The following is a 26,745-nucleotide window of genomic DNA, read 5'->3' as shown; positions in this document are numbered from 1 at the left end:
AGCTTGACTGGGGTTGCTAGGCAACGGGCAGAGCTTGACTGGGGTTGCTAGGCAACGGGCAGAGCTTGACTGGGGTTGCTAGGCAATGGGCAGAGCTTGACTGGGGTTGCTAGGCAACGGGCTGAGCTGCTGATTTGTGATTTCCTGTTTTTAGAAGCAGTTGAGTTCCAAATAGAAATACAAAACATGCAGAATTTTGCATAACTCGTCCTCTTTAAACAGAACCCGACTCCAACACCGGAGCATCTTACCAGTGAGCGAGTGGACCAACTCCGAGGTCTCCACGTCGTACAGGTTGGCGGCTCGGTCCCAGGAGGCCGTCACCACCTGTTTGCCCCCCACCAGCCAATCGGCAGCGATCACCACGCCCTGATGGCTGCGCAGCGTCGTGGTCGGCACGCGGACCGAAGGGCAGTCGTTCGGGCCCTCTGCATCGCCGTCCACGTCGTCTTTATCCGAGGAGTCCACGTCGTCTTCACAGGGCGTCTGCAGGACGGACAGGGGAGTGAACCGGAAATAAAGTCTGCTGGATTCGCTGTGGCGAGCGAACAGCTGCAGATCAGGCTTACAGTGGTGTCAGCGACGGGCTGAGGAGTGGGAAGCTGCACCATGTACCTCCAGATGTGAGCCGTCTGATCTCCAGAGGCTGCAGGGAGAGACAGAGGGTTTAACGAGCTGCAGTGTTTTATCTAATAAGTATCTGGGTGATGGAAGCGTGGATGATTACCAGTCAGAGCAATCTGTTCACTGGGGTGGAACTTAATGGAGTTAACTGAGGAAAAACAGACCAAAAGTCAATGAAAGTTGCCGTTTCTACACCGTCCAACAACGCTACAACACATTATGATCAAATGTCTTGGATGCTACCTGATCCCTGGTGGCCCAGGTACTTCAGGAGGCACTTTCCGGTCTCAATGCTCCACAGCATGGCAGTGTGGTCTGTCAGGATAAATTCAAATCTGAGGTTTTTCATAGAAATTAATGCAAAATGAACAAATCTTTGCAGGTTCATTTCAAATTTTGAACAAAAATACCCAAAACACCTGTGGGTTTTTATTGTTTTTATTTGTGACCTTTTAGATCTAAAGATATAAAATGCATTCTAAATAAAATCTGCTATTATTATAATTTGTATTATTTTGCCAAATAAATAAAAAGAAAAGTCCCATTTTAATTTTTTATGTAGATTTTGGACATGAGGAATAAATATTGTAAATTTATTGCTAATATTTCTAAAGTAGCAACACACAAATCTGATTTTTGATTGTAAATAAATAAAAATAATTGTGAAATCCTGCGTTGTAGATGCATATTTATAGCTTTTAAACTGTTAAACTAAACCATCTATATTACAAGGTGTCTGAATTTGATACGGATTTGGGTAAAAATGTTGGCTTCAAGAAGCCTGCCAACACGTTAGGAAAACAAATAATCTAAAAAGAGAAAAAAAAACAATAATAACACAATTATTAGCCACTATAATCACTTCTCCTGTAAACAGAGATCTTCAGGTTCAATTAAAAGTATTTTTTTCTCAACTGTGTAAATGGTTTCAAATTTAATTGGCATAAATATTCATTTATCTTTAGGCTTTTTTACACAATAATCCATCCAGGTTTTGTTGGACAAAAAGCAGAAGAAGGCTAAATATTGAAGGTGTTGTGGAAAAAAGCAAAAAAACAGGAAAAACATTTAAGTTGCATTTAAAAAAACAAAACAAGGGGAGTTAGTCGGCGCGTACCTGCAGACGCGGTACCGAGCACCACAGGCTGGGCGCGCGTGGCGCTGAGGTCCCAGATGCCGTCCCTGTGGCTGACATACTCCTTCACCAGCTGGCAAACCGCTCTGGACGTGGTCGCTTTGAAGCTGGACACAATCTGACACCGACGCCACACCAACGTTACAACAGAACGGCGAAAACGCAACGGCAGGGTTCCTGAACGCAGCTTCTTAAAATGGAATCATCACTTTTTGGTTTTCTGCTTATTCTGCCTTTATTGGCACCTTTTTAGTCAAATATAGCTCTTTTTTTTTTAACTTTGTTTGATTAATTAGGCTAATCTTTATCTGATCCCATTTTATTTTTTCAGAGCTGTGCAGGAATCCTGTTCTTAGGGAGGAAGCAGGTCAGGAGGAGATGCTCTGCAGGGTCCTTGTAGTACGCCAGGGCTAAGAAGCTTTAAGTTCACATTACATATTAGTCTGAGACCATTTATTGACTAATTTAATAACCTTTTGTATGCTTTAAAATCAACTAGAGTAGGCATAAACCCTGCAAACCTGATGCTGAAAACAAAAACCATCAGCTAATAGCAAAAACAGATCTGCAACATAAAGATCAAATCAACATAAATGGGTTCAATTATTCTGGATCAGTAGATAAAAAAAGGTAAATTTATCAAAACAGCTCAAAGGATAAATAAAAACAGGGTGAAAGCTGGTGGGACAAGAAACAGGTTATCATTAATGTATCAGTTGAATCGAGGTTTGATGGAGGCGTTTACATTAAAGATGGGAATGATGCAAACAGGAGTCCTGGTGCGTTTTGGACACAAACTGCTAAATAAGTTCAGACTGAAACGAAGGAGGAGAAAAAAAGGCATCATTCATCTGAGAGGAAGTTCAGTCTGCCCAACGGCGACGCTAAAAATATTTACTTCTTCAAATGACTCAAGCAGATGGAAAACGCTGCTGCTGATTGTTAGTGAGTAAAAAACTCCAGCAGCAGAAAAACGAAGGGACTTTATGGGACAGTGGAGTAAATTATTGCTTTCCCATCCATTTGCGATGGATCCAGAAATGATTCCAGTTCAACACTGATGCATGATGATGCAGTTAAAGAAAAGCAGCAGCAGCAGCAGGGACTGAGGGGAGTTCATGGTTTTAGCGCTGCAGAGTAAAGCTGTGAGCAGCGAGTCTGAAGCACCCAGCTGTTAGTGAGCTACAGTTTGCACTGCAAAAACTCAAAACCGTTTTTCGGTTTAGTTTCTAGTGCAAATTTCTTAGCACTCTTAAAATAAAACAAAACTAACTTGCAAGTAATTTTTCAGCAAGAAACAGAAGCTTGTTTTAAGTTAATAATTCCTTAATTATGCTGAAAAAGTGCTTGTTTTATTGGCAGATTATTTAACTTATAGAAAGTGTTATAAGTAAAATAATCTGCCAATGGAACCGGAACTTTTTCAGCAAAATTAAGAAATTGACTTATAACAGGCTCCTATTTCCGGCTGAAACAGTATGTATAAGTAACTTTTGGGTTATTTCAAATGTGCTAAAATATTTCAACTGGAAACTAAAAAAAATACTTGTCAAGATTTTGAGTTTTTGCAGATTGAGGTGTGCAGTCTGCCGCAGCCAAACTCCGATTCAAACCCGATCGCAGAGCGCTGAGCAGGACGTGAAAATAAACGGATCCAGACGAGGTGTAAGCGGTACCTGGACGGTCTGGGGAGTTTTCTGAGGGAAGCTGAGTGAGTGAGGATGCACAGAACGTGGCTGAGCTGCAGAGCTGTCAGCTGCACTCTGGATGGATCCGACTGCTTTTCCCAGGTTCCTGTTCTCTCTTCAGTTACCAGGACGCGTTTTTGAAACGTGGCACACAGAGAGTATTTTAAAACGGCTCTAGTGTTGTTTTAGGGTTGTCTCTGTAGGAAGGTGACAGTAAAACAGTGTATGTCCAGGATGTGTGTGGTCTGCAGAGGTGCTAGCTGCCCTTTTTCTGACCCCAAACCTGTCACGTTCTGTGGCCGAGTCAAACCACACAGTATCCGAGTTTTCATTACAAATGTGCGGAAAACACCGTCAATATTCCACTAATGTAAAAAAAAAGAAAAAAAAGTGCAATTTCACAACTGTGGTATTTCTATTAAATAAGAAACAATAAAAATCATGTGAATAATTTTGTACTTCAAACACTTCCTGTCATCTTCTTTGTGGTTTCCACCAGTAGAAACATCCAGTTGTTGATCATGTGATACAAAACAAGTGTTTCCATTGCAGTTTTGCGAAATAAACTAATTTAGATACGGACATAAAAATAAAATAAATAAAAAAACCACCTCATCTTAGCACCAAAACTTTCTATCCGGTGGTCGTAACTCTTCAAAAACTCTTCAAAAAGTGAAAACGGTGCGGGCTGAGCAGACTGCACCCTGGATTACAACGGAGCAACCGCATCTGAAGCCCCCTTCTGGGTGAATCTCCTACTTTTGGCGTAAAAAGCGTTTGTAAATAACAGCTGCTTCATGCTAAAGACGTCTCCACAGTGTACCATTATGTGAATGCCGAAAAGAAGCTAATAAATCAAAGCCAAAGAGATGCAACTGAAAACAAGCCTGTTAGGGAGATAAGAGGAGTTTTATCTCACGCCGAAACTGAGAGAAAAGCTCAAACTCCTACATTTGAATGACCAAGTCTCGTGGGGAGGAAGTGTCGACCCCCTGGCTGGGCTGTTCATGCATATTGGCACACAAGGGGGGAGAAATTTTACAAGTTACCCATGAGTCTCCACCCCACAACTCCCAACTGGTTACGTTGAAGTTGCGGGATCCGCCTACTACTCTGGCGTGGCAAGAATTTGAACGCGGCTATGAGTGAAGAAAGGGTGAAAAGACAGCAGTTCCACTCTTTAACATTCACACATCAGTTCATATTTGGCTCACACTTCTCTTCTACCCATATCCAAGTTAAATATTTTAACATCTTATTTAACCTTACTTATTCTGATAACAGAACAATAACAGGAAATGAAAAATGAAATCCATTGACGCTGAAGTCTGTACCTTGCTTGTGGACGCCTTGTAGGTTGTTTTCAGTTTCTGAGACAGCTGGCTGGTGCTGTGGCTGGCTGCGCATTAAAACAGAGAAAGAAATCAGAGGAGATTCATCTCATCTTCCACAGGTCAATACAAAACACAAACCTAAACTAAACTGCGATATTGAAAAGAAAATTAGTGTATAATTGTTATTGCACACAGCAAACAAAGGTGATCTTAAACAGGAAAGGTTGAGCCCAGTTTGTTATAAGATGGGGATAAAATGAAAAGTTTTGTGCATTTTTATACGTTCATTTAAACATGTCTGATAAAATGACTCACCTTTCGTTTTCAGAGCTCCTTTTGCTAAATCTGCTCCTTCGACTGCTTGTCCGTCTGCAGCCAAGCGATCGTTCAGGGATTCGATTTCTCTGCGGACTGAAAGTCACAGGATGCTTCGGTTAGCAGTTTTAGTGGCTACAGCTGGAGGTCCTGGAAAGTTTTGGTTTTTGCACCAAATAGGCCACAAATAGATCTTTATTCACGGTGATTAAGAATCTATGTAGAAAAGCTCTGGACAAGTAAGGTCAAATCTAAAACATTTTATTTCAGCCAATTCAAAAATGACCTTCAAAAAAACAAGGGTGTGAAGCTTTTCCATCCAACAAACCTTCAAGTTGTTCATAGAAATAATTTTCAAACAACTGCAGGAGGAGAAATAAAAAAAGTCCCACAATGATTACTTTCAGTGAAGCTAGCTTGAAGGCAAAGCTCAGATTTATTCTGTTGAGTAGTTATCAGCAGTCATTAGCTTACCTGCATTACCTGGAACCATTTTCATTACATTTGAAGTTGGATTCCAAATGAAGCTTATATCAAGATAAATGTTAAACCTCTGCATTGGAGAGCTGTTCATTTTGTTGCTAAATAATTATATTTATTGAAGAGTATTGATAATAAATTGATAATTTGATCAGAACCTAAGCTACCAACAAGTAGAGCTTCTTCTGAATATCCAAACCGTCCCACTAATTTTGAGTCACATAACAGATTTAGAAGCTGCTTGGAGACTTTTAGAGCCAAAATCTACAACTAAAATATTAGGGAAAAAAAAAACTTAGCAAATATTACAATCAGACAAAAATCTTCCAGCAGTTTTGGAAAACTTACGTTCGATATTTTCCAGGTAGAGGTTTTCGAACTCTCTCTCGATCTGACTGAACAGATCCAACAGGTTGGTCCTCAGGGTCAGAGGCAGCTTGGAGTCCTGCAAGACGAAAGAAATGCTAATACGAGTACAACTGGAACCAAATACTGTCTGAAGTTAAATCAGGCAAACTTCTCTTGTTTTTAGGTCGTTTAGAATCATTACAATTATTTCTATTTTCTAGATGCCAGTAAACCGGGCGAACCCAAAAGGTTCGACCCAGTTTAGAGAATTATCCCTCATATTGTAAACTTCAGAATTTGAAAAGAAATAATAATAAAAAAAGAAACTTTCTTGCCAAGTTTTCTGGCATTTAACAAATAGAGATAATTTTGGTGATTCCAACTGACCTAAAATGAGTCTGAAAAAATGCGTCTGGTATGTAAATATATGGCTTCAATTGTACTGCAAGACTGGCTGTAAAAATTATTTAAAAGTTGTGCAAAACTTTTAAATTTGCAGCAGTTTGCAGCTCGATTTCAAACATGTCCATAAAACCTCCAAAATGAATCAAACACCTGATGACTGGCATTAAAAACCAAGAAGAAATAATGTAAAATGAATTCTGGTGTCTGGAAAGGAAGGAAATCAAAATGAACAGAGCAGATTTGTTTCCTTAGGGAAAGAATATAAAATCAAATCAAGCTTAGACTTGCTGGTTCAGCCATTATTAGCTCATGTTTTAAAAATGTTCAATGAGTCTGATGTAAAAGTAGTTTCTCTCTGCCAGTTTTCACCTCTATCCAAACACACAGATTTTATATCTTTTCCTCTTTAACATGAATTATCCCTCAATCTGCTTTAGCAGCTTAAATCATGAGCACAGATTAAATCCTGCGTCGTTTACAGCTGCAGCTCAGCAGGAACAACACAGCTGCATTTCCTTGGAGAAGCAGAGCAGATCTCTTTGTTTCAGCTGAACGGATTCTCGCTGCGACGTTTTTCAAAGAAAACCAGTCGAGTGTGACGGGCCTGAAGCCGACAGCGGAGAGCTCAGTGCCACGGCACAAACTGTGGGCAGAAATGAAAGGCGTGGCAGGAATCGCGGCGCGGCGGCGTATTATCAAATGAGACATGATGATGAGAATAATTTGCAGAAGACAGCAACGCTGATTTCTCAAGCCCTGTATTCAATAAACTATTTATTTTTTTTAGCTATGATCACTTAAAAAAGGCAGTATAAAACTCCCTATATTTAACGTAAATAATTAAGAACAATACAATGATAATTGACCAAAACAAAGATCATTATTTTCAAAAGGAGGGTAGTGGAAATATTTATAAACAGTGGAGAAACAAGAAAGCTCCTCACCGGGACTAAACTGAGAGTATTAACAATTACAAACACTTGATTTAAATGTTTGGTTGCAAACTATAAAAAGAAAAGGTGATGCTGCTCTTATCCTTTGCCACAAATCAAAATACACTGCCTGCTAAAATCTATCTATCTATCACATGCAGAGGTGGACAGAGTACCCAAAAATTGTACTCAAGTAAGAGTAGCATTACTTCAACCTATTTTTACTCAAATGAATATAAAAAGTTACTCAAGTAAGAATAAAAAAGCATTTTGTGAAAAGTTTACTCAAGTACTGATTAACTGATCAAATTATCAATCACTTAAAATTTTTAAATTACATCTTCAGATGGACCAAAATATAAAGTTAAGAGGAAATGACAAAAATTCATACAAGTAACAAAAAATAAAATCAGACAAAGGAATTTATTTATTTTTTTTAAATCAGTTGCTTTCAATGTCAGGCCAAACACCTTCATGTTATTTTCAGTTGTAATTCTAGAGTTGGCCAGTTGGTGTCACTGTGTGTACGAGGTTATCCATGTCGGACAGATTTGGTCTGTGAATCTGAAACGACGTCAGCCGATTGCAGAAAGCAGGTGGATCAAATAAATGAGATCATTAAAGACGAGCAGAAGATCGTGAGAAAAAGTTACTGAAAGAGAAATTTTCTCCTCATTTCCCCTTTTAAACACCAACATCCCACAGCTGGATTTACCAAAACTACTTACTAAACAACTACCTGAATCATTTCAGACACACAACACCTACTCTCAGCTCTAACCTACCCTAAACTACCGGGGCTGTTGGCTACTGCAACTTACCTCCATCCTCCCCAAGGAGTCCAGATTATCACAGGACTGAAACCAGAAGGGACCAGAGTGAAAACATAAAGTCGAGAGGAAAAGATCACAACAGACGCTTACATGGGTTCAGATCCCAGAATATTCACCTCCCGTGTCTCCACAATCTGACATTATGTCTCTGTCATACAAAAAACCCACAAAAATATGTTTATTCAAAGCTAAAATAATATCAGGTGATCAGTTTTAACTGGGAGCCACGACTGCAGCCTCTTGATGTTCAGGTTTACCGTTAAACCAGTAAGACGGATATTACACTAAAATAAAAGTTTGGTAAAATATTCAGAATGACAAACAGAGTAAACCTGCCTTTGGTTTGGAAAAACAAAACAAATTCAATGATTCAGCCAATTTCACTCCAAAGTAGACTTTATCAAAACCCTGATCGATCAGCATGATTGACTGATTGATAATTAATAGGTCAAATACCAACACCATCTTCATAAAATGCATTAAAAAAACTATGAAAGTTGGAGAGATGTGCCCCTTCAAGGCAAATATTTTTGTAATTTGTTCATTTCTTTATTAATCTAAATGATTATGTCACTAGAAAATCAATCAATAGAATGATAAACCAATCAAATGATTGTTATTTTGAGACAGTTTTCCAATAGCATATAAAGATAACAGAATGAGGCAGGAACACATTCTCAAAGATTAATAAACTTTAAATTCTAATGAACTAATGCTGAAACTGGAAGACATTTTAAATATCCAAAATAAATAAACAAACAACAGAAAATGAATCATGAAGTCTCTGTAAACTAAACTGTCCTTCAAAATAAGAGCTAGTTGAGACCAGACTGAAGACTTTAATCATCCAGTATTTAGAAGGGGAAAAAAAAAACAATAAATCATACAAATGGAAATTATTGCGCTCGTTTTAATTGAGCGTTTTAATCACATCAATCATGTGATTCATTTATTGCTGGTTTAAACAGGCCTGGTCATCAAGTTTAATAAAATGCTCCAGTTAAGCTTAAAAATTAGTTTTTTGCTCCCAGTTTAAATAAAACAACGTTCCTGCCTAATAAAAGAAAACAGCTGACAAATAAATGCGTCAAACAAATTCACATAGAGAAGTTACTCTTCCTTTTCAACACTAGCATGACTCTTTCTGTCTCATTGCTTTACTGTGTGTTGTGAAGGTAAATACAGATAAATCTGATTTATTCTGCATCCAACAGCTTTAACTCCTGTCAAACTGAAGCAAAACCAGCCTCTATCCAAGCGATTCTCCTAATCCAGCTGTTCCCAGCTAAATGAAAATAACCTTACATCAATAATGCAGTAATTGCAGCATGCTTAAGCCAGCAATAACCTCCTCTAAACGGCTGCATTACAAGCTAATTGGCTTAGGCTTACGGGTGCAGCCAGCAGGACGGCGGGCTAACAGCAGTTTGACATTTAAACAAGAACAGCAGGTCGTTTCTGAGGCGTGATCACCTGCCCCTCCAGCAGCTCCCTCTGCAGGCCTGAGCGGTCCTGCTCCGTGCTGTTGGTCCGGCGGATGGACAGGCTGTGGGACTTCCTCTTCTGCTTGGCCTGGCGGGAGCCGGAGCTGCTGCTGCTCTCCACCGGCATGGCTGGCGTCCCTCTGACGTTCGGCGCTCTGAAGGAACGCGGAGAGGCGGATTGGTCTTGGCAGCCTGGCTGGTGTGAAGGTGTTACCCGGCGAGATGAACGGAGCGTGAAAACAGGATTGGAGAGCGTATTTAGTCAGTGGGAAGCATAAGGTAGAAACAAAAGAGACTAAATGACAAAGCAGAAATATTATGAGACCGAAACACAAAAAATATCTGCAGAAGCATCTCTTTCTGTCAACTTTCTGCTCTTCAAATGGGAAAATATGCAATTATGATAATATTAATTATTTAATATTATCTGAAGTCTGTTAGTTTTTACATTAATTGATTGGTGATTGATTTAGTACTTAAAAATTACATCAGACGGACTAAAATATAAAATTAAATGGAAATTTTGGTATTTTAAGGACCTGAAGAAAGTACAGCGTAGGAAACATACATTTAAAAAAAAGTAAGTCAAGTAAATGTAACTGAGTAAATGTAACTAGTTACTCTGGTTATAGGTAATGTTTCAGGAATCTTGTTTTGAGCCAATAATTCCTTAATATTAATGAAAGAGTTCTGGTTCTTTTGGCAGATTATTTCACTTATAAGATGATAAAAATGTCATGTTAAGTGGAATTATTAGTTTTTCATCAACTTTAAATAATTATTGACTCTAAACAAGCTCTTAAATCCTTCTGACAAGTAACTTGTAAGTTTATTTTGTCTTATTTCAACATCATACTAACATATTTGCAATATAAATTAAACCAAAAATACTTGGTAATTTTTTGTGTTTCCATTATATTACTTAAAAATTGTCTCAAAATAACAATATTATTATTAATCACAATAATATCTGGGGCAGTTTTGCATTTAATAAGCTGATAGTGATGTTTGCAGCAACAACTGTAATTCAATATATTGTAGCGCTGTAAACAAAACACCAGGAAGCAGCTGTTGTTTGCATGTTTGGCTTTTGTATCAAGTTAATCTGGTAATAAAATCTGTTGTCCTTTTAATCCCAAAGTAAATATTAGTGGAGACACTGGAGCTAAAATAAACTGTTTTGAATATCATGGTAGAAAACAAGAAAAGCAGCTAAATTTAAATGTGGAATATTGTAGATTAAGGTCTGCGATTTATAGTCATATTCAATAAATTAGAATATGTTACAAATATTTGAGAGAAATAAAACTTTAATCAGGTATTAAACATACATTCTGTATTTGAAAATATGTTTTTATTGTTCTCGTGTAACATTCTAAATATAAAAATCATGTTTTCATTCATTTTAATTGGAAAATCATAATAATTTAGTTTGTGTAATTAATCTATATAATGTTTGATTTTCTGAAATAATTCAACTTTTCCGTGCTTCGCGTCAAAATGGTTCATATTTTTACATAAAATTGTTGCAACTGCCTTCTTATTTTAGCTTTTATACGACAAGAAATAATCAATAAAGCTCTCTTTTTAATGCAAAACCCTTTTTTGTAAGAAAAAGCTGGGTGGATGTTCAGATTAGTCAAAGATTGATCAACACGCCCTTTATTGTCTTTCATTTCTGGGGAAAGTCTAAGGATGTTGATGGCAGATTTAAAGCTAAATCCAGCCGACTTGATGCTTTTTATTTGCCCTTGAACTAACAGAAGGTCTGAGGACACTCAGAAATAAAACATCCGTCCTTCTGTCTCCAGTTTTCCAGCAGACACTGCTCCTCTCTTCTCCAGCAGAATAAAAACACCTTTGTCTGGATTATCAGACAGTCTGCTCGGCTCCTTTTGTTCACGCAACACAAATAAAAACGCAACGTTAACGCACTAAATGCTGAAAATCTGTCACTTTAGTGTGAAATAAGATACGTTTAAGACGCAGCTTAAGTTAAAAACAGAGCCGTGTTAAGACACGTTAAGTCAAGCTAACGTTATCCTCCCCCTATTAGCAGCTAATAGGCTAACGGAAAAAGACGACCGGTCAAAACACGGCAGCAAACTTACCGGAAAGTCCGCTAATGCTGCTTTTTGTTCCGGGGTGTGGTTCCTGTGTTTGTTCCGTTTGTCATTGTTTTTATTTGCGCTAAAGGTTTGCGATTTAAATCCGTGTTGACAGCTTCACAGAACCGTTACAAGTACGTGAGAAACGATAACGAAGGCAATTCCGGCCCGAAGCTTTTCACAATAAAAGCACGAACATTTAAATCAGAAAAACGGCAATGTTCTTCAAGAATACACTTAGTCCCTGCTGAGCATTTATGTAAATACACAGCAAGAACAAATCTATATTTTTTAGAATCCCCAAAATTAATATACGGAAATAAATACTCCTGAAATAAATTTGTGATAATTATAAATCTTACTAGGGCAGTAACCCAGGGCTCCAATTTTTGGAGGGCACCCCAAACGGTTTATCTATTTTTATTTATTTTTATAATTGCAAACATTGTACTTTATGTAAAACTCATAGGATCAAAAGTCATAGTTGTATTAACATTTTGTGTGTGTTTTTTTTTTTTTTTTACAAATACAAACAATATTCAAGTATTTCAAAAATTATACAGCTAAAGTACATTTCTTTGGGAACAACATGGCATTATTGGCTAGGGAACATATCAAAAGTATGTTTTGCAAACTTTAATTTATATAAAACTCATAGGGCAAAAAATAGGGGAGTTGTATGAATATTTTGTGATTTTTACAAGTATAAACAATATTCAAGTATTTGAAAAATTAAGTTATACTGCATTTCTTTGGGAAAAAGTTTGAGTCATTGGCTAGTGGATGAATTAAACCCAATATGCATCATTCTTAACCAATCCATTAAGAAATAAGGATAGGAAACTGAAACTGGGGCTGTACAGTGGCGCAGTTGGTAGAGCTGTTGCCTTGCAGCAAGAAGGTTCTGGGTTCAATTCCCAGCCTAGGGTCTTTCTGCATGGAGTTTGCATGTTCTCCCTGTGCATGGTGGGTTTTCTCTGGGTACTCCAGTTTCCTCCCACAATCCAAAAACATGACTGTCAGGTTAATTGGTCTATCTAAATTGTCCCTAGGTGTGAGTGTGAGTGTGTGTGTGCATGGTTGTGTGTCCTGTGTGTCTCTGTGTTGCCCTGCGACAGACTGGCGACCTGTCCAGGATGACCCTGCCTCTCACCCAGAACGTTAGCTGGAGAGGAACCAGCAACCCTCCCGACCCCACTGAGGGACAAAGGTGAAAGAAAATGGATGGATGAAACTGAAACTGGCTTTAGCCCCAGGGCGCACATCCTTGTAAATCCAGCCCTGGCTAAAGTAATTAATTGTTACGAAGACAATGTTATTTTGATTGAAAGTCATAATTATAATATAAAAAGTGAAAAATTATTCAGTTTTGCATTTTAAAATCCCAATTATAATTCAATTTCATGATTTTACAATTCAAAGTCTTATGAGATTTAACTTAGATCTACAAAGTGATAATTACAACTTTGTATCTCATAACTTTAAAAAATACATCAAATATAGTGAAATTATCCTTTTCTTTGGGTGGCACAAACAAGCGGCCGTACTTAAAGAATTTGTCAAAGTAAAACAAGAAATTAAACAAGTAAAAGGTTCTAAAACTTGCACAAATTGTCAACAAATAAATTTTAAATCAAATTTGAAATACTAGAGAACAAGAAATATGTATGAAGGATCATTTACAGAAGAAAATATCATTCAGAGAGCAGCAGTAAGGTTTCCTCTAAAGAAAAAGCTAAGGCAGTGAGTCAGTGGTGAGGTGTGCGGTGACGTTAGTTTACATTGAGGATCAGTTTTGAGCTGTTTTAGTTCATGTGTGCAGAGGTATGAATCCTAAACATGGCTTCGTTCAGGTATTTGTTTATTCGGCTTCCTTGTTACGGAGTATTTAACAAGAGGAGAAAAAACAGAAAACATCATCATCACTCTATCCAAAGAGCCACACAGGTTACTTTGGACAACAATTCAGCAACTGAATAATATCTGAAATCAGTGTCTAACTCTGATCATTTCATTTCTGTTTCAGAGTCTCTGTTTCCATTCTAAAAATATGGCTAATATAGTTGGGTTGTTTTATTTCAGTCCAGAGAAATCAGTTTTTTTATCTGCGATCTTTGGTGCCTGACTTCCTCTTCCCGGACAGCAGGTGTTTGGGTTTGAGGTCGAACACGTGTCTGTCGGACTCTCCCTTCCGGGCCTGGCGGTTCATGTCTCTCTGGGAGTTCTTCATCATCTTCTTCGCCTTCTTTACCATCTAGAAAACACCCGCCACAACGCCAGCAGTCAGTTTTAATTTTCTGATAATAAAACAAGAAGCTGACACATGATGAGGCAATAAACGCATCGTCACGCACCTTGACGTCCCGTAAGCCCGACTGGTCTCGTGGAGGACGGGAAGCGCTCTGGCTGCGGGTTCTGGAGGTCGGAGGCGCCGAAGCTTCACGTTTGCGTTTCCTTGTGGCGCTTCGTGAGCGCCGGGCCTGCAGAGCGTAGTGGCTCTGAAAATACACAAAAAAAATATTTAAAATCGCTCAAACATGTTTGTCATCAGCATGAACAATGAAATAAACAACAATAAGCGATGAAAAATTATTTATTCTACGTTAAATTAAGTTAGTTTAAAAGCTGTACGTGTACTAAGTGCTTTGTTCAGTTTCTTTTTCTTGTTTTCACAATTTTAGGTACATATTTTAAGTATGTGGGAAATTTGCGATGTGCATTTATACAAAACTTAAAATAAGTAAAAAAAAAAGGTTTAATGTGATGGTAAAGAAAAGTAAAAAGCCTCAAAAACAAATCCATATTTTAGTTGCTCCAGCATAAATTCGCACTGAAAAACATTCAGAAAAATCCAACTTTGAATTTCAGTTCATTTATTAAAAGGCAAAAAATCCAGATAAAGTCCTAATAGCTTGGATACCAGTAATTTATTTATGTATTTATTCTTGCTGAATAAATATAGAAAAAGCAAAAGTTGGATTTTTCTACATTTTTTTAGGGTAAGAAAATAAACCTAAAATTTATTTTAAACAGGCTTTTTGAGTATTTATTACAGTAATAAATAATAAAAAAAGGTAACACTTTATTTGAAGGGGGTGAATAAGACTGTCATGACACTGTAATAAACATGACATAACTCCTGTTATTAACACGAATAAGCCTTCATGAATATTTATGACTGTTGTCATAAAACGTCATTCGGTAAATTATGACACTTTTAATACAAAGTCGGCATTATTCAAAATGTCTTTGTTATGACAACTTGACATTAACCAATAAATCATTACTGATTTATACTGAATTACTGAATTTGTTATAAAATTATTACTGATTGCACTTTAAAAATTAGGTAACTTTATGTTATGTTATTAAAGGTAAAGTTTAAACAGGAGTTATAACAGGAGTTATGACATGTTTATTACAGTGTCATGACAGTCTTATTCACCCCCTTCAAATAAAGTGTTACCTAAAAACATATCTACTATCACTTCAAACTGCAGGATGTAATATTTTTACTTAAGCATAATTTCCTTTTGAACAAAATAAGAATATTTATATTATTTCGGACTCGTTTGCAGTTCTTTCTTTTAAGCAGTTGTTTTAAGTTTTAATTCCTGTGTAAACAATAATTAAATAAAGTAGTTTTATCATTTATAATTCATGATTTTGAATGAAGAACTTACATCATTCTTGTCGCTCATGTCCAGACCGAGGTTACTCATCTCCTTCTCCAGCTTCTTCTTCTCAACCTTTGCAGAAACAACGACAAACATGCGAGTTATTTAAATATTTAGAAGACACAAAAGCATCTCTCGTCCCAGGTTGCAGCAGCCGTTGCCATGGAGACCCTCCTCCCACCTTGGTGGCGGTCCTGGGCATGCGCGGCCCGTGGACGTCCTTTTCCCTGGACTCCAGCACCAGGAGCTGCTTCTTCTCCCGGATCTGCTTGGCCAGGGAGCGGATCTCCTGCATCTCCTCGTCCTCGCTCTCCTCGTCCGACTCGTACTCCCCGGCTCGCTCCTTCAGCTCCTCCTCCTTCTCCAGCTCCTCCAGTTTCTGCAACGCAAAACAGAAATTTGATCAATATGAGTTCAGTTTGGGTTTTAAAGTCTGAGCTGACAAAGAATCAAGTAAAAATCTGAACTTAAGCTGCTGTTAATGACTAAGTAGAGTGAAAATTGTGTGTCCCAGGTGTAAGTTCAAGAATTAAATAAGAATAACCATCGGAAGGAGGATAAACTAATGAACCTTTTTAGAGACTTACCCTCATGATGTCGGGGTCGATGTAATCTGCAACGTTGTGACCTTCCCACACTTCAGGGATCTTATCATGCTTCTCATCCTCGTTCATCAGATCCCAATATTCTTTAAAATAATTAGAATAATCAGTAACACATAAGAAAAAAAAGCAGCTGCCACCTCTAAGTTTATTAGAAGTGAAAGTTTTCTCACTCTGCAGGTCCAGAACATAGTCGTCACCAAGCTCCATCTCCAGGTCTCTCTCCTGAAACGTGGAAAATTTAAGATCCGCTTAATAAATCTGCTTATAAATCACAATATTTTCACAATTTTTCACCCGAAAAGCTCCATCAGACAGACTGAAATTATTCCTTCTGTTGTATAACCACATTTTTGCTGTTTAAGCTGTAATAATTCATGATTTGTAGGAACTTTCAGGGATGTAATTTTTAATCTGAGTGTAGCTGGTTGGTGAATCTGTGCAGAATTATAAAGATAATTCATGAATAAATGAATAAAATATTTATTATTATGCTCAAATTTTCTATAATGAAGAAAAACGAAGCAAAAATAACTTATACTTGAGAGTTTTGACTTCAGGGTAAAAACTGAACACTTACAAGTTATAGTTTATTTCAGATTAATTTCTTGTCCCACATTTATTTCTGCAGTCAAATAGAAATTATAGAAGGACAAAACTTTTTAAAATAAAAAATCATGTTTATATATTTTTATGAATTTGTATTTATTTATAGGTTAAAAATGCAAATATTGTTAAACACTGAATACAAATTTTTATCTCAGCATGTTGATAGCAGAATTAAATGGACCAGTTTTCTAAGCTTCAAAGCTGCTGATGTGTTTGCAACTCATCTTTATGAGATAATTTGAGATATTTCCTGTTAAATGGCTCAGACTAAAATTCTCAGGACAAAAACCCTTAAGAGGAAAACAAAGGAGCCAGATAAAAAAGTTTAAAAAATTACAAATATTCAGTCCAAGCATCCAGCTCTGAGTTTAATAAGCATCTGAGTAACTCAGGTGTAAAGAGAGAAGATGAGGATAGTGTGAACTGTGAGCTGCTTTTCCAGGTGAGCGTGTCGCTGTAACGTTTACGTACCAGCTTGCGTTTGGGTGTGTCGACCTCCATGGCTTTCCTCCGGTTCAGAGCTCCTTCTGGGATGAACGGCGGTCTCTCCTGGGAAACATCAGAAACCAGTTTTTAACCTAAACTCCTCAAATCGGACAGAACCAGAGATGCTGTTTGGCTTTGACTACTGATATCAATCAATTAAAACAATTAATCAGATTAATCAATCTCTAGCTCTGTGATTCACCACCATTAATCAAAATATTAACAATTAGATCATGTAAACTAAGAGAAACTTACTTCAATACACATGAAAGGGGACAATTGAAGGATAAAATAAATTTAATTTTCAAGGGTCCCCCACCCCATTTTTGATGCCGCCCTGGGCAACTGCAAATATCTTTATGTTTTCAAAAGAAAATGTTTAAGAAAATGTTTTATTGTCTCATGTCTGAAGACTCTCAGGTTTTTATATTCAGGAAGGTTTAAAGGAAGCCATTTTGTTTTAAACATTAATTCAGAAAAGTTGTTCTCCATTAATTTCTTAAGTAGATTAAAATGTTAATTTTTGACAGCTCCGGGCCTAACCAACCTTCTCGTCCCTCTTGGCCGGCATGGCCAGGTGGAGCCTGTTGAGGACGTCATGGACCTTCTTGCCCTTTATCTTGGTGTTGACGCGTTGAGCCAGGAGTCGGTCGCAGGCCTGAGGAACAAAGCGGTGTTAAAAAAACCCCGATGATAATCTCACCAGAGCGTCAGAACGAGCCCACCTGCTGCCGGATCTCACCTCGGTTTTCACCTTGATGACGCCCTCCTCCGTCAGCGTGCTCGTCTCGATGACCGGGATTTCCTCAGCGGTGAGATCCGCAAAGATTTTCTGGTAACAGATAAAACGTTCAGCTCTGAGAGGCTCAGTAAACGATGAGCGGAGGAGCTGGAAACCGATGAAAACCGACCTGGTTCTCCTCCGACAGCTCGCTGATCATCTTCACGTCACATTTGTTTGCAACGACAATGAGAGGCTGCGGAAATGAGCAACAATCAGATGCTTGTGGTTTGACGTCACAGGAAAAATAAAAGTAAAAGACAGGATTCATATTTTTAAATATTCCCAACAGAATAAGTTCAGCAGTTTCTGAAATAAAAACACAAAGATGAGGAAACAAAGTTTGCCAGAAAACCTTTTGCTGGTTTCCCTCCGACCTCTAGAGGGAGCCAAAGTTCACTGAAGAAAACAGGAGTTCAGTTTTACTGCCTTACAGTATTTATTTCTGGGATTTTTAAGTGATAAAAACAGATAGAAGTCTGAAAAGTGTGGCATGCATTTGCATGAAGCCCCTGACTGCATCTTTCACAGGATGTTCAGATTTACACATCTGCAGACATTTGTATCTTGGATGAAAGGCATCTCAACATACATTTTTGTCTTTCCACAGACTGAAAAATAGTGAGGTTTGGACTTTGACTAGGCCATTTTAGAACCATTTTATTGCAGCTCCAGAAAGTGAACATGCAGCCTCAAAGAGGTTTTCATCCATGATTCTCCTGGATGTACCTCCATCCATCTTCTCAAGATGAGCTCTTAACACTTTCCCCTTCCCACAGCATGACGCTGCCACCACCTTGTTTCAGCAGGTAGGTGATTTATTCAGTTTCATGAGTCGAGTTAAGTTTTCCAACATGTGTAAACTAAAAACTACAAATCTTCTCTCCAACATGGTGTGCTTAGATTCCTGCAGGAAGTTGGGATTTAAACATTAACCATGTTAAATTTTATTTTTTTTGCAAAGGTTGTGTGCAGCAAATTCAGCTTTTTTATCAGTTATGGCAAAAATGAAGCTTAAAAAATTATGCAACTTTTTTTTTACCCTACCCACAACATCCAGGAGGGACTGACTTATAAATCAGAGCTGGATTCTGTTTACTAAGGCAAATTATAAGGCTATGCTTTTACTTAAAGGGTATTAGAGTAAATGGGGCTGAATAAAAATAAAACACTTTGCGGATTTTTTATGTTAAAATTGTGGACACAAGATTAATCCTTGTCCTTCTACTTCATATCCATGTTCTCTGTGTTTGTTTACTATAAAATGATAAAATTCCAAGAAAACACATTAAAGTTTGTTTTTAATGTGCGTAAATTAAAGGGATGTTAACTTATTTCAAAATTATTATGTTTTCATGTTAGAGGAAAGTTTAGTTTGGTATTTTAGAGTAAAACAGAAGCAAGAAAAGACTAAAAACATGTTTCTTCATCAGTAAATATCCAGAATGGTGGCAGGAAAACAGATCATCTTTCCCGTTTAATGCAAAGTAAACCTCTTTGTTTTTAACATGCGAGGTGTGGAGGTCGCACCTTGTTGGCGAACAGCGGCCGGATGTTGTTGAAGAGCTCCAGCTGCTCCTGCAGCGTGTGTCCGCACTGCTCCGACGGATCCATGACGTAAAGCACTGCCGCCCGCAGGTGCGCCAGAGCCGTGATGGCCTGCATCTCGATGGTGTTCCTCTCCTCCAGAGGGTGGTCCAGGATGCCGGGCGTGTCCACCACCTGCAACCAAACACCAAACACTCAGTTCCTCTGCAGCAGCAGCAGCAGCAGCAGCGATCTGCAGCAGCAGCAGCAGCGATCTGCAGCAGCAGCAGCAGCAGCAGCGATCTGCAGCAGCCGAGTGGTACCTGCCAGCGCAGGTATCTGTAGTCCATGTGACCCACGAACAGAGACTTGGTGGTGAACGCGTACGGCTGCACGTCGACATCTGCTCTGGTGACCTGAGGGGAAAAGGTCATTTTACACGACGTCAAAACTCCTCCTTCAGCAGCCTAATTCTGACAATTAAATGGTTGTTCAATCGACTACTCTGATGATTAATTGATTACTCTGCTGATTAATCAATAAAAAATTCTGCAGAGTTTTCATTTAATCACTGAAGCTTATATTAACAAAATTAATTATTTTTTAATAATAAACTAAACATTTTATTGTCTAAAACGCAATAACATTGAACGTCCTTAGAGTACGACTTGATCAGTTGGACCAAAGGATGAATCCGCAGCTAAAAAATCCTTCAAACGTGTCTGAAATGATTGCAATAAATTATAATATTGTCGTTTTGAGGACATTTTTAAGTAATATAATGTATCCAAAATAAAAAAACAACAATTAAAATCCATAAATAAAACAACAAAGGCAACCAAAACCATAAGTATAATAAAATATGAAGTCTCTGTAAACAAAAATTGTCCTTCAAAAACATCCTCAAACATTAAAAACAGGCAAAACTCCACCCTTTCTACTTTATTTATCATCAATACATCAACTAACCAATCACTAAAACAGTTGGCGATTATTTAAATCTTTGATTAATCGTTTCTGCGCTGCTCACCTTGTTGATGAAGCTGGACTTGCCTACGTTGGGGTATCCACACAGCAGCAGGGTCCTGGTGTTCGGGTCGATGCTCGGCAGACGGGACAGATGCTGACGAACTGTTTGGGATCAGAACCAGAACATTTAGCTAAAGATCCAGCTGAGCGGACGGCGGGGCTTCGCTCGCCTCTCACCTTGCTCCAGGTACTCCAGACTGGACTTCTGCCTCTTCAGGATGGTGCACATCCGACCCAGAGCGGCTCTCTTCAGCTGTTTGCACCGGTACATGGAGTCTCCGTACTTCATCAGACGCACGTAGTCTTTGGCAACACTGGACGAGTTAAAAGGGGACACCTTCAAAATAAAAGCCTTCGGGAATCTGTTGCAGGTTGGTAATTTATGCACGAGTGTATTTTTGATTAAATATAAACTGATGGGATTTAACACAGTGTTGAACCACATAGAACTGTTTTAAATACATGCTCTATTTGCTTATAATGTATTCTCTTGTTTGCCACAAAGTTAAAAAGAATATCAAAAATTGGAAAGATTTACATATCTACTAATGAATGTCTGATATTGACGAATGTCAGCCATATCAGTGACATCAGATACCAATATTGGCCCAAAGTTTCATATCAATTCATCTCAGCAGAATCTGCTGGGCTTTCTAATCCCAAAAACCAAATTCAAAACACACCGATCACCACATCTGTGACTTCAATAGATTTTCACTGTCAATAATGTACTTCAGTGAAATTTTTTATTTGTATTTATTTTTAAGAGTATTTTTACTACGCTGTACTTTATACTTTTACTTGGGTAATTTTACTATAAAGTATCTCTCCTCTTACTTGAGTTAAATTTCTGGATTTTCTACCAACTCAATGAAAAACAAACATGTTTTAACCAGAAACTCACCAGACACAGACACACACATGTAGTTTCTGTTGAAGTTTATGTTTTTTTAATGAAAGGAAATGATTTGGAAAAAAAATATATTTTTTGCCATTTTTAAATACTTGTATGAATTATTGTCATTTTGGTCCTTAAGATACCAAAATGTCCACTTAACTTTATATATTGGTCCATTTGATGATGTAATTTATAAATATTAAATGATTGATAACTTGATCAGTTACTCAGTACTGGAATGGACTTTTTACCAAATACATTTTTACTCTTGCCTGAGTAATTTTTTGGACTTACTTGTCGATCAGATTCCTGGCGATGTTTATCTGTCCTAAGGCCAACTTGTAGTGGTCTTTATCATACAGCACATTCATCAGATCAGCATAAAACGGATGGATGTCCTGGAAAAATAAGAGATGACCACAACCTGCCTGCAGAAACCAGATCAGAACAACCAAAATACTCAAATTGAGGGTCTTACGTCGAGTTTGGGGAAGTCGGTGAGGATCTGCGTGAGTCGGTCGTGGTAGTTCTGCTGCGTGAATTTCACCTTCCGCATGTAGAAGTGCCGGATGCGGTGGATCTGGTAATGCTTGTGTATCACCGTCGGCGTCTTCCTTTGAGTTTTGGATAAAGTGACGTCGATGAATTCCTGCAGAGATGGTGATGAAGGCGACTCGGAGGTTAGAGACAGCAAACAAAACGCCGACGGTTTGGTTTTCAGAAAAACATAACAGCGTTATCAGAGCAGGAAAAATATCTAGACAACAACAAAAAACCCAAATCTGAGCTTTCATATCTGAAAGCAATTCATTCAAAAATGTATTGCTTTGATTTTCTTTGTCATGATCAAATTCTCCAGCAAGAAAGCTAATCAAAAAGACTCATTGCTTCTTATTTAAAAGTTTCTAAGAGCTATTTTACTGCATTAATACTAATATAAAGAAAGCCTTGCCCAGTCAGTCAATCAAGTTTTCAGAAACCAAAAGAAAAAATATATTAAAAAAGTAATTCTGATTTCCCACATATAAGAAATTAACAGCAAATTTACAGTTTAAATGTCCAGCAACATCCAGTTTTCTTTCATCATTTTCACCATAAATACAAGAATTCCTATAGATTTTTCTAATATCGACCAAAGACATACACTTAAATATAATTTCCTAATTTATTTTTATCACAGAACATTTTCAGCTAAAAGGTACAGGAAGCCCATTTTCTCTCTAATTTCCACCATAAATACCCAGCTTACTGTTGATTTATCCAATTTACACCAAAAATGTCCAGTTAACCGCCGTTTCGTTTTGATTTCCACCATCAGTGTGTGGTTAGCTGACATTTCATCACTTATTTTAACCAAAAATGTCCAGATTTTCGGTTTCAAGGTCCAGGAACCGGCTGTTTTCTCAACCATTTGCACCATAAATGCCCAGTTTTCTGTCCATTTCACTAATCTAAACCAAAGATTTTCAGCTAACTGCGTATTTTAAGCTTAAAGACCCAGTAATCTCCTGTTTTAGCACCGTTTTCCATCATAAATATCCATTTAGTTGCCATTTCCTGATCAATTTTCAACCCACGATTGAAAACCCGCGAGATTTCCAATCTAAAGGTCCAGTAACCTCTTGATTTTTCTATTATTTTCACCATAAATAACGGCTTTCTCTGGATTTCTATGATATTAACCAAAAATATAAAGCAAGCCGCCGATTTCCAGTTTAAAGGTCCAGCAACCTCCGGTTTTCCAATTTCCTCCATAAATATTCAATTAGTTGTCAATCTCCTACATAATTCCACAATTTTACGTATAAATTGGCCGTCTTTCACTAAATTTCCGTCACAAATCTTCTGTAAGAAATTAATTTCGCCTCTAGTTTGTTTTTTTAAAAGCACACTAGGCTTTTAAAACACGTGTTTTCCTTCGGTGTTTTCTTTTCTGTCTGTCGATCATTTCTCACAACGACTTGAGCGGAAATCGATTTAAACTGCGAAATTTGTTAAATAAAACTTACCTTGGCGGTGGGAACCACCATAATCTTTTTAAAGTTATAAAGTGCCATTTTGTCGGGACACGTTTAGGTCCACTGACGGCACGGAGAAGGGAAGGGAACCGGAAAATACGTTGTAAATGAAGAGGGTTTTCTGTCTCCTTATCGCCCTCTAGCGATTGGAGTGAGGGACAGCAGGAGGAATTTTAAAATACGTTTTAAAACCTAAAAATCCGTTTGTTTTCGCTCACATTGTTTTAATACATATTTTTTATCATATATAGTATTTAGTCAGGTTCATCTTTATCTGATATTAATACTTATTTAAGGATTAGAGGCAGTTTAATACAGCAAAAATTACATTATCCATGTAACAAAATAAAAAATGTTAAACTAAGCAACATAATCTAACCCTATCCATATAATCTTGTAAATAAATGTTTTTAGACATATTAATATTGGACATAACAGACTTACCCATAATGCTCAAAATAACGGATTTCTTTATTCTTTGGGTTTTAGTGCAATAATTTATTTTTATTTTTTTAAAACAAGACTTTTATCAAAACGTTAGGAAGCGTTAACTGAAGCAAAAATAATAACTTCAGAAAGATTCTATTTTTTAAACTAAACAATATAATTGAGACTTATCCATATAAACTTAGAATTAAATGTTTTTAAACGATATATTTATAAAATTTGGACCTAATAAACTTAATAACGCTTAAAATACCAGATTTTTTACTTTTAGATTTAAATTCAATAATTTATCTACTGCTATTTTTAAACGCCTCTTTTATTAAAGTCTTACACTAACTAAACTAAACAAAAAACACAAGAGACGGAAAAAACACACCGATTTGTTGTGACCCGCGCTAATCAGAAATTACCCAATCAGAGAGCGCCGCTGTTCCAGAGCTCCACCCACCCTCGCTGATCACGAGTGAAGTTCGCGTGCGCCCTCTGGCCGTCTGGACCAATCAGGACGGCCCGCGGGGAGCCCTGCGACAGCTCCGGGTTCGCTGCTGCACCAGAGAGAGGGAAAACATGAAGAGGTCCCACTCTGAGGCCAAGGCGGAGGCGGCTGTTTACCTCTTAAACAATCGCCTCCATCCTAAAGAAATAAAATTAATTATAATATCGACTCAAATTATCAAAACAAAGCAGAATTAACTCAATTTTCTATTTGATAGCGATAAAATGTTTCCATGTGACGTCACACTCAATTCAGAAATCATACAGAGGTGAAGAAAACTAGCACCTTAAGCTAGTATTTGGAAATGTAACGCATTTTAAGCTTAGAATTATATTTCTAAGTTGGAAAATTAGTAGCAACTGTCTGATAATGGCTGAACCAGATAAAAAACTATATTTAATTCTCCTAAGGGTGTCCAAAGTGTGGCTCATGAGCCATTTGCGGCCTGTTGAGTGGTTTTGAGTGGCCTTGGATGCAATTTGGGAATGGTTTAAATGGTACCGATACCAAAGAAGACTTTTTGTGTTTTTCTTTGTATGAAATTTTCAATAATAAATTCATATCTTAAATAGAAAATTTTAGATACAAAAACAAATGTTTTGATTTTAATTTAATATTGTAGTAAGTAGGGCCATAGTGACTTGTCATTCAAAAACAGACTTGGTCAAACCATCCATCCATCCATTTTCTTTCACCCTTGTCCCTCAGTGGGGTCGGGAGGGTTGCTGGTGCCCATCTCCAGCTGGCGTGCCGGGCGAGAGGCGGGGTCACCCTGGACAGGTCGCCAGTCTGTCACAGGGCAACACAGAGACACACAGGACACACAACCATGCACACACACACTCACACCTAGGGGCAATTTGGAGAGACCAATTAACCTGACAGGCATGTTTTTGGACTGTGGGAGGAAACCGGAGTACCCGGAGAAAACCCACCATGCACAGGGAGAACATGCAAACTCCATGCAGAAAGACCCCAGGCCAGGAATCGAACCCAGAACCTTCTTGCTGCAAGGCAACAGCTCTACCAACTGCGCCACTGTGCAGCCACTTGGTCAAAGCCAATAATTAAATACAGTTAAGGGTTTTCAAAGACAGTGCTCATTTTTGTTGCTGGGAATAAACTAAAATTGATATTTTGACTGACTACTTAGGAAACTGCACAGCTTTGAGACTCTTTTTCTGACCTGTTTAACAAGTAATAAGAAAATAATTCACAATTAAATCATAATTGCATTTTCAACTGAATAAATAAATAAATTGTGGCCCTTGAACTCTTTCAACTTTGTGATTTTGGCCCACAATGCAAAAACTGTTTGAACACCTCAGTCCTATTACATTTATTCCCAGTTTAATGAAAGAATCCCATCAGAAGTACAAATTAAACATGTTTGTTTTTCATTCAGTGAATTTACTCTCAGTGGGAAAAGCAGTCAGAAATTTTACTCAAATAAGAGTAACAATACCTTAGAATAATATTAGTAAAAGTATGTTATGGAAAACTACTCCTAACAATTTTTCTCTCTACTTATGTAAACGTAACTACCCACCTCTGAAAATAATACAATCGATTCCTGCAACATTTATTTTGCTTTATGTGTTTCCATTATTATTTCACATTTCAACTGTTTGAAAACATTAAACATTTTAAAAATTCGCTCAAATTTCTCATTACAAACTGATAGAAACATAGCTACAGTAGCTGCATTGCAAATGCGCTCACAACTTTGTAAATATTTTTCTAATGTTGAAAAAACACAATTTCGTGATTCAAAACCATGACTTCCTGTCTTCTTCTTCTTCTTCTTTGTGTTTTGAGCCAGTGGCAACTTCCCGTTGATCATGTGATTCATGTGATGCGGAAAAAGTGTTTCCATTTCATAAATCAATTTAGAAAAAAAAAAAAAGACATCTAATCCTACTGCCTAAACCTTGTATTGAAAAACAATTTTTTTTTCAAACTTGCCGTGTTTCCATTAAGCGAATTTATTTTCGAAATGTCAAATTGCGCAATTTTATGGTCAATCATGCGATTTTTGAGCGAATTTAGAAAATTTAGTAAAAACGAAGAAAAAGAAAAATATGTGAAGTTGGCATGTTTCCATCTGACTGAAATAAAGAGGAAGTTGAGATTCCAAACTAGCATGGACTACATATTGAAGGAAAATTTATACTGGAGGCTTTGACTTTCAAATTCATTTTTCAGAGTTTTGTGTCTCTGGTAGTTTTGTCTTTTGACATTTTGGTCAAAAGGAGAGTTTGCTACTTTCTAAGTTCTAATAATTAATTCTTCATTATTAGTGCATTAACTCTTTTTTTTTTTTTTAAACTAACAAATATGCAAAGTACAAACATTTTTTGTAAAACTGGGGAAGTTTTTTTTAACATTTCCATCAGACTTTTCTAATTTTATCCTCCAAAATGTGTATAAAAATCTTTGATAGATGGACACAGGAGGAATATGTACTCAGCCTCCCTTTCATGTTAACC

General features: G+C 37.4%; 2 protein-coding genes across 9 annotated transcripts in view; both read right to left on the bottom strand.

The window, feature by feature from the left end:
• The window catches only part of LOC103479978 (WD repeat-containing protein 37), a 15,939-nt gene extending 4,068 nt beyond the window's left edge, over nt 1-11,871 (bottom strand). Inside the window, exons 1-13 of one of the 8 annotated variants that reach the window (XM_017309932.1) lie at nt 11,690-11,871; nt 9,568-9,774; nt 8,083-8,118; nt 5,925-6,021; nt 5,097-5,192; nt 4,782-4,846; nt 4,399-4,448; nt 2,505-2,574; nt 1,742-1,877; nt 868-939; nt 728-772; nt 570-646; nt 252-486 (exon numbers count right to left, since the gene is read on the bottom strand). In XM_017309932.1, coding sequence (XP_017165421.1) covers nt 252-486; nt 570-646; nt 728-772; nt 868-939; nt 1,742-1,877; nt 2,505-2,574; nt 4,399-4,448; nt 4,782-4,846; nt 5,097-5,192; nt 5,925-6,021; nt 8,083-8,118; nt 9,568-9,705 — 1,117 coding nt within the window. In that variant the 5' untranslated portion in view covers nt 9,706-9,774; nt 11,690-11,871. Of the gene's footprint in view, nt 1-251; nt 487-569; nt 647-727; nt 773-867; nt 940-1,741; nt 1,878-2,504; nt 2,575-4,398; nt 4,449-4,496; nt 4,587-4,781; nt 4,847-5,096; nt 5,193-5,924; nt 6,022-8,082; nt 8,119-9,567; nt 9,775-11,689 lie in introns of all 8 variants that reach the window. The other 7 variants (XM_017309933.1, XM_017309934.1, XM_017309935.1 and 4 more) reach the window with 7 other exon arrangements.
• Nucleotides 11,872-13,530: 1,659 nt separating this feature from the next.
• On the bottom strand, nt 13,531-23,412 carry gtpbp4 (GTP binding protein 4). The gene is made up of 17 exons (XM_008434696.1): nt 23,305-23,412; nt 21,774-21,944; nt 21,590-21,693; nt 20,575-20,711; nt 20,399-20,499; nt 19,692-19,784; nt 19,372-19,563; nt 17,972-18,037; nt 17,803-17,892; nt 17,608-17,718; nt 17,046-17,123; nt 16,139-16,190; nt 15,951-16,051; nt 15,545-15,742; nt 15,370-15,435; nt 14,041-14,184; nt 13,531-13,940 (listed from the first exon to the last, which is right to left on the bottom strand). Exons 1-17 carry the CDS (start codon nt 23,350-23,352, stop codon nt 13,788-13,790), a joined length of 1,905 nt encoding a protein of 634 aa, XP_008432918.1. The 5' UTR covers nt 23,353-23,412; the 3' UTR covers nt 13,531-13,787.
• Between the last annotated feature and the right edge of the window lie 3,333 nt (nt 23,413-26,745).

This window comes from Poecilia reticulata, linkage group LG17 (genome assembly GCF_000633615.1).
Source record: "Poecilia reticulata strain Guanapo linkage group LG17, Guppy_female_1.0+MT, whole genome shotgun sequence".
NCBI lineage: Eukaryota > Metazoa > Chordata > Actinopteri > Cyprinodontiformes > Poeciliidae > Poecilia > Poecilia reticulata.
Note: the sequence above shows the minus strand (reverse complement) of the source record. Positions and strands in the feature narration are given on the sequence as shown.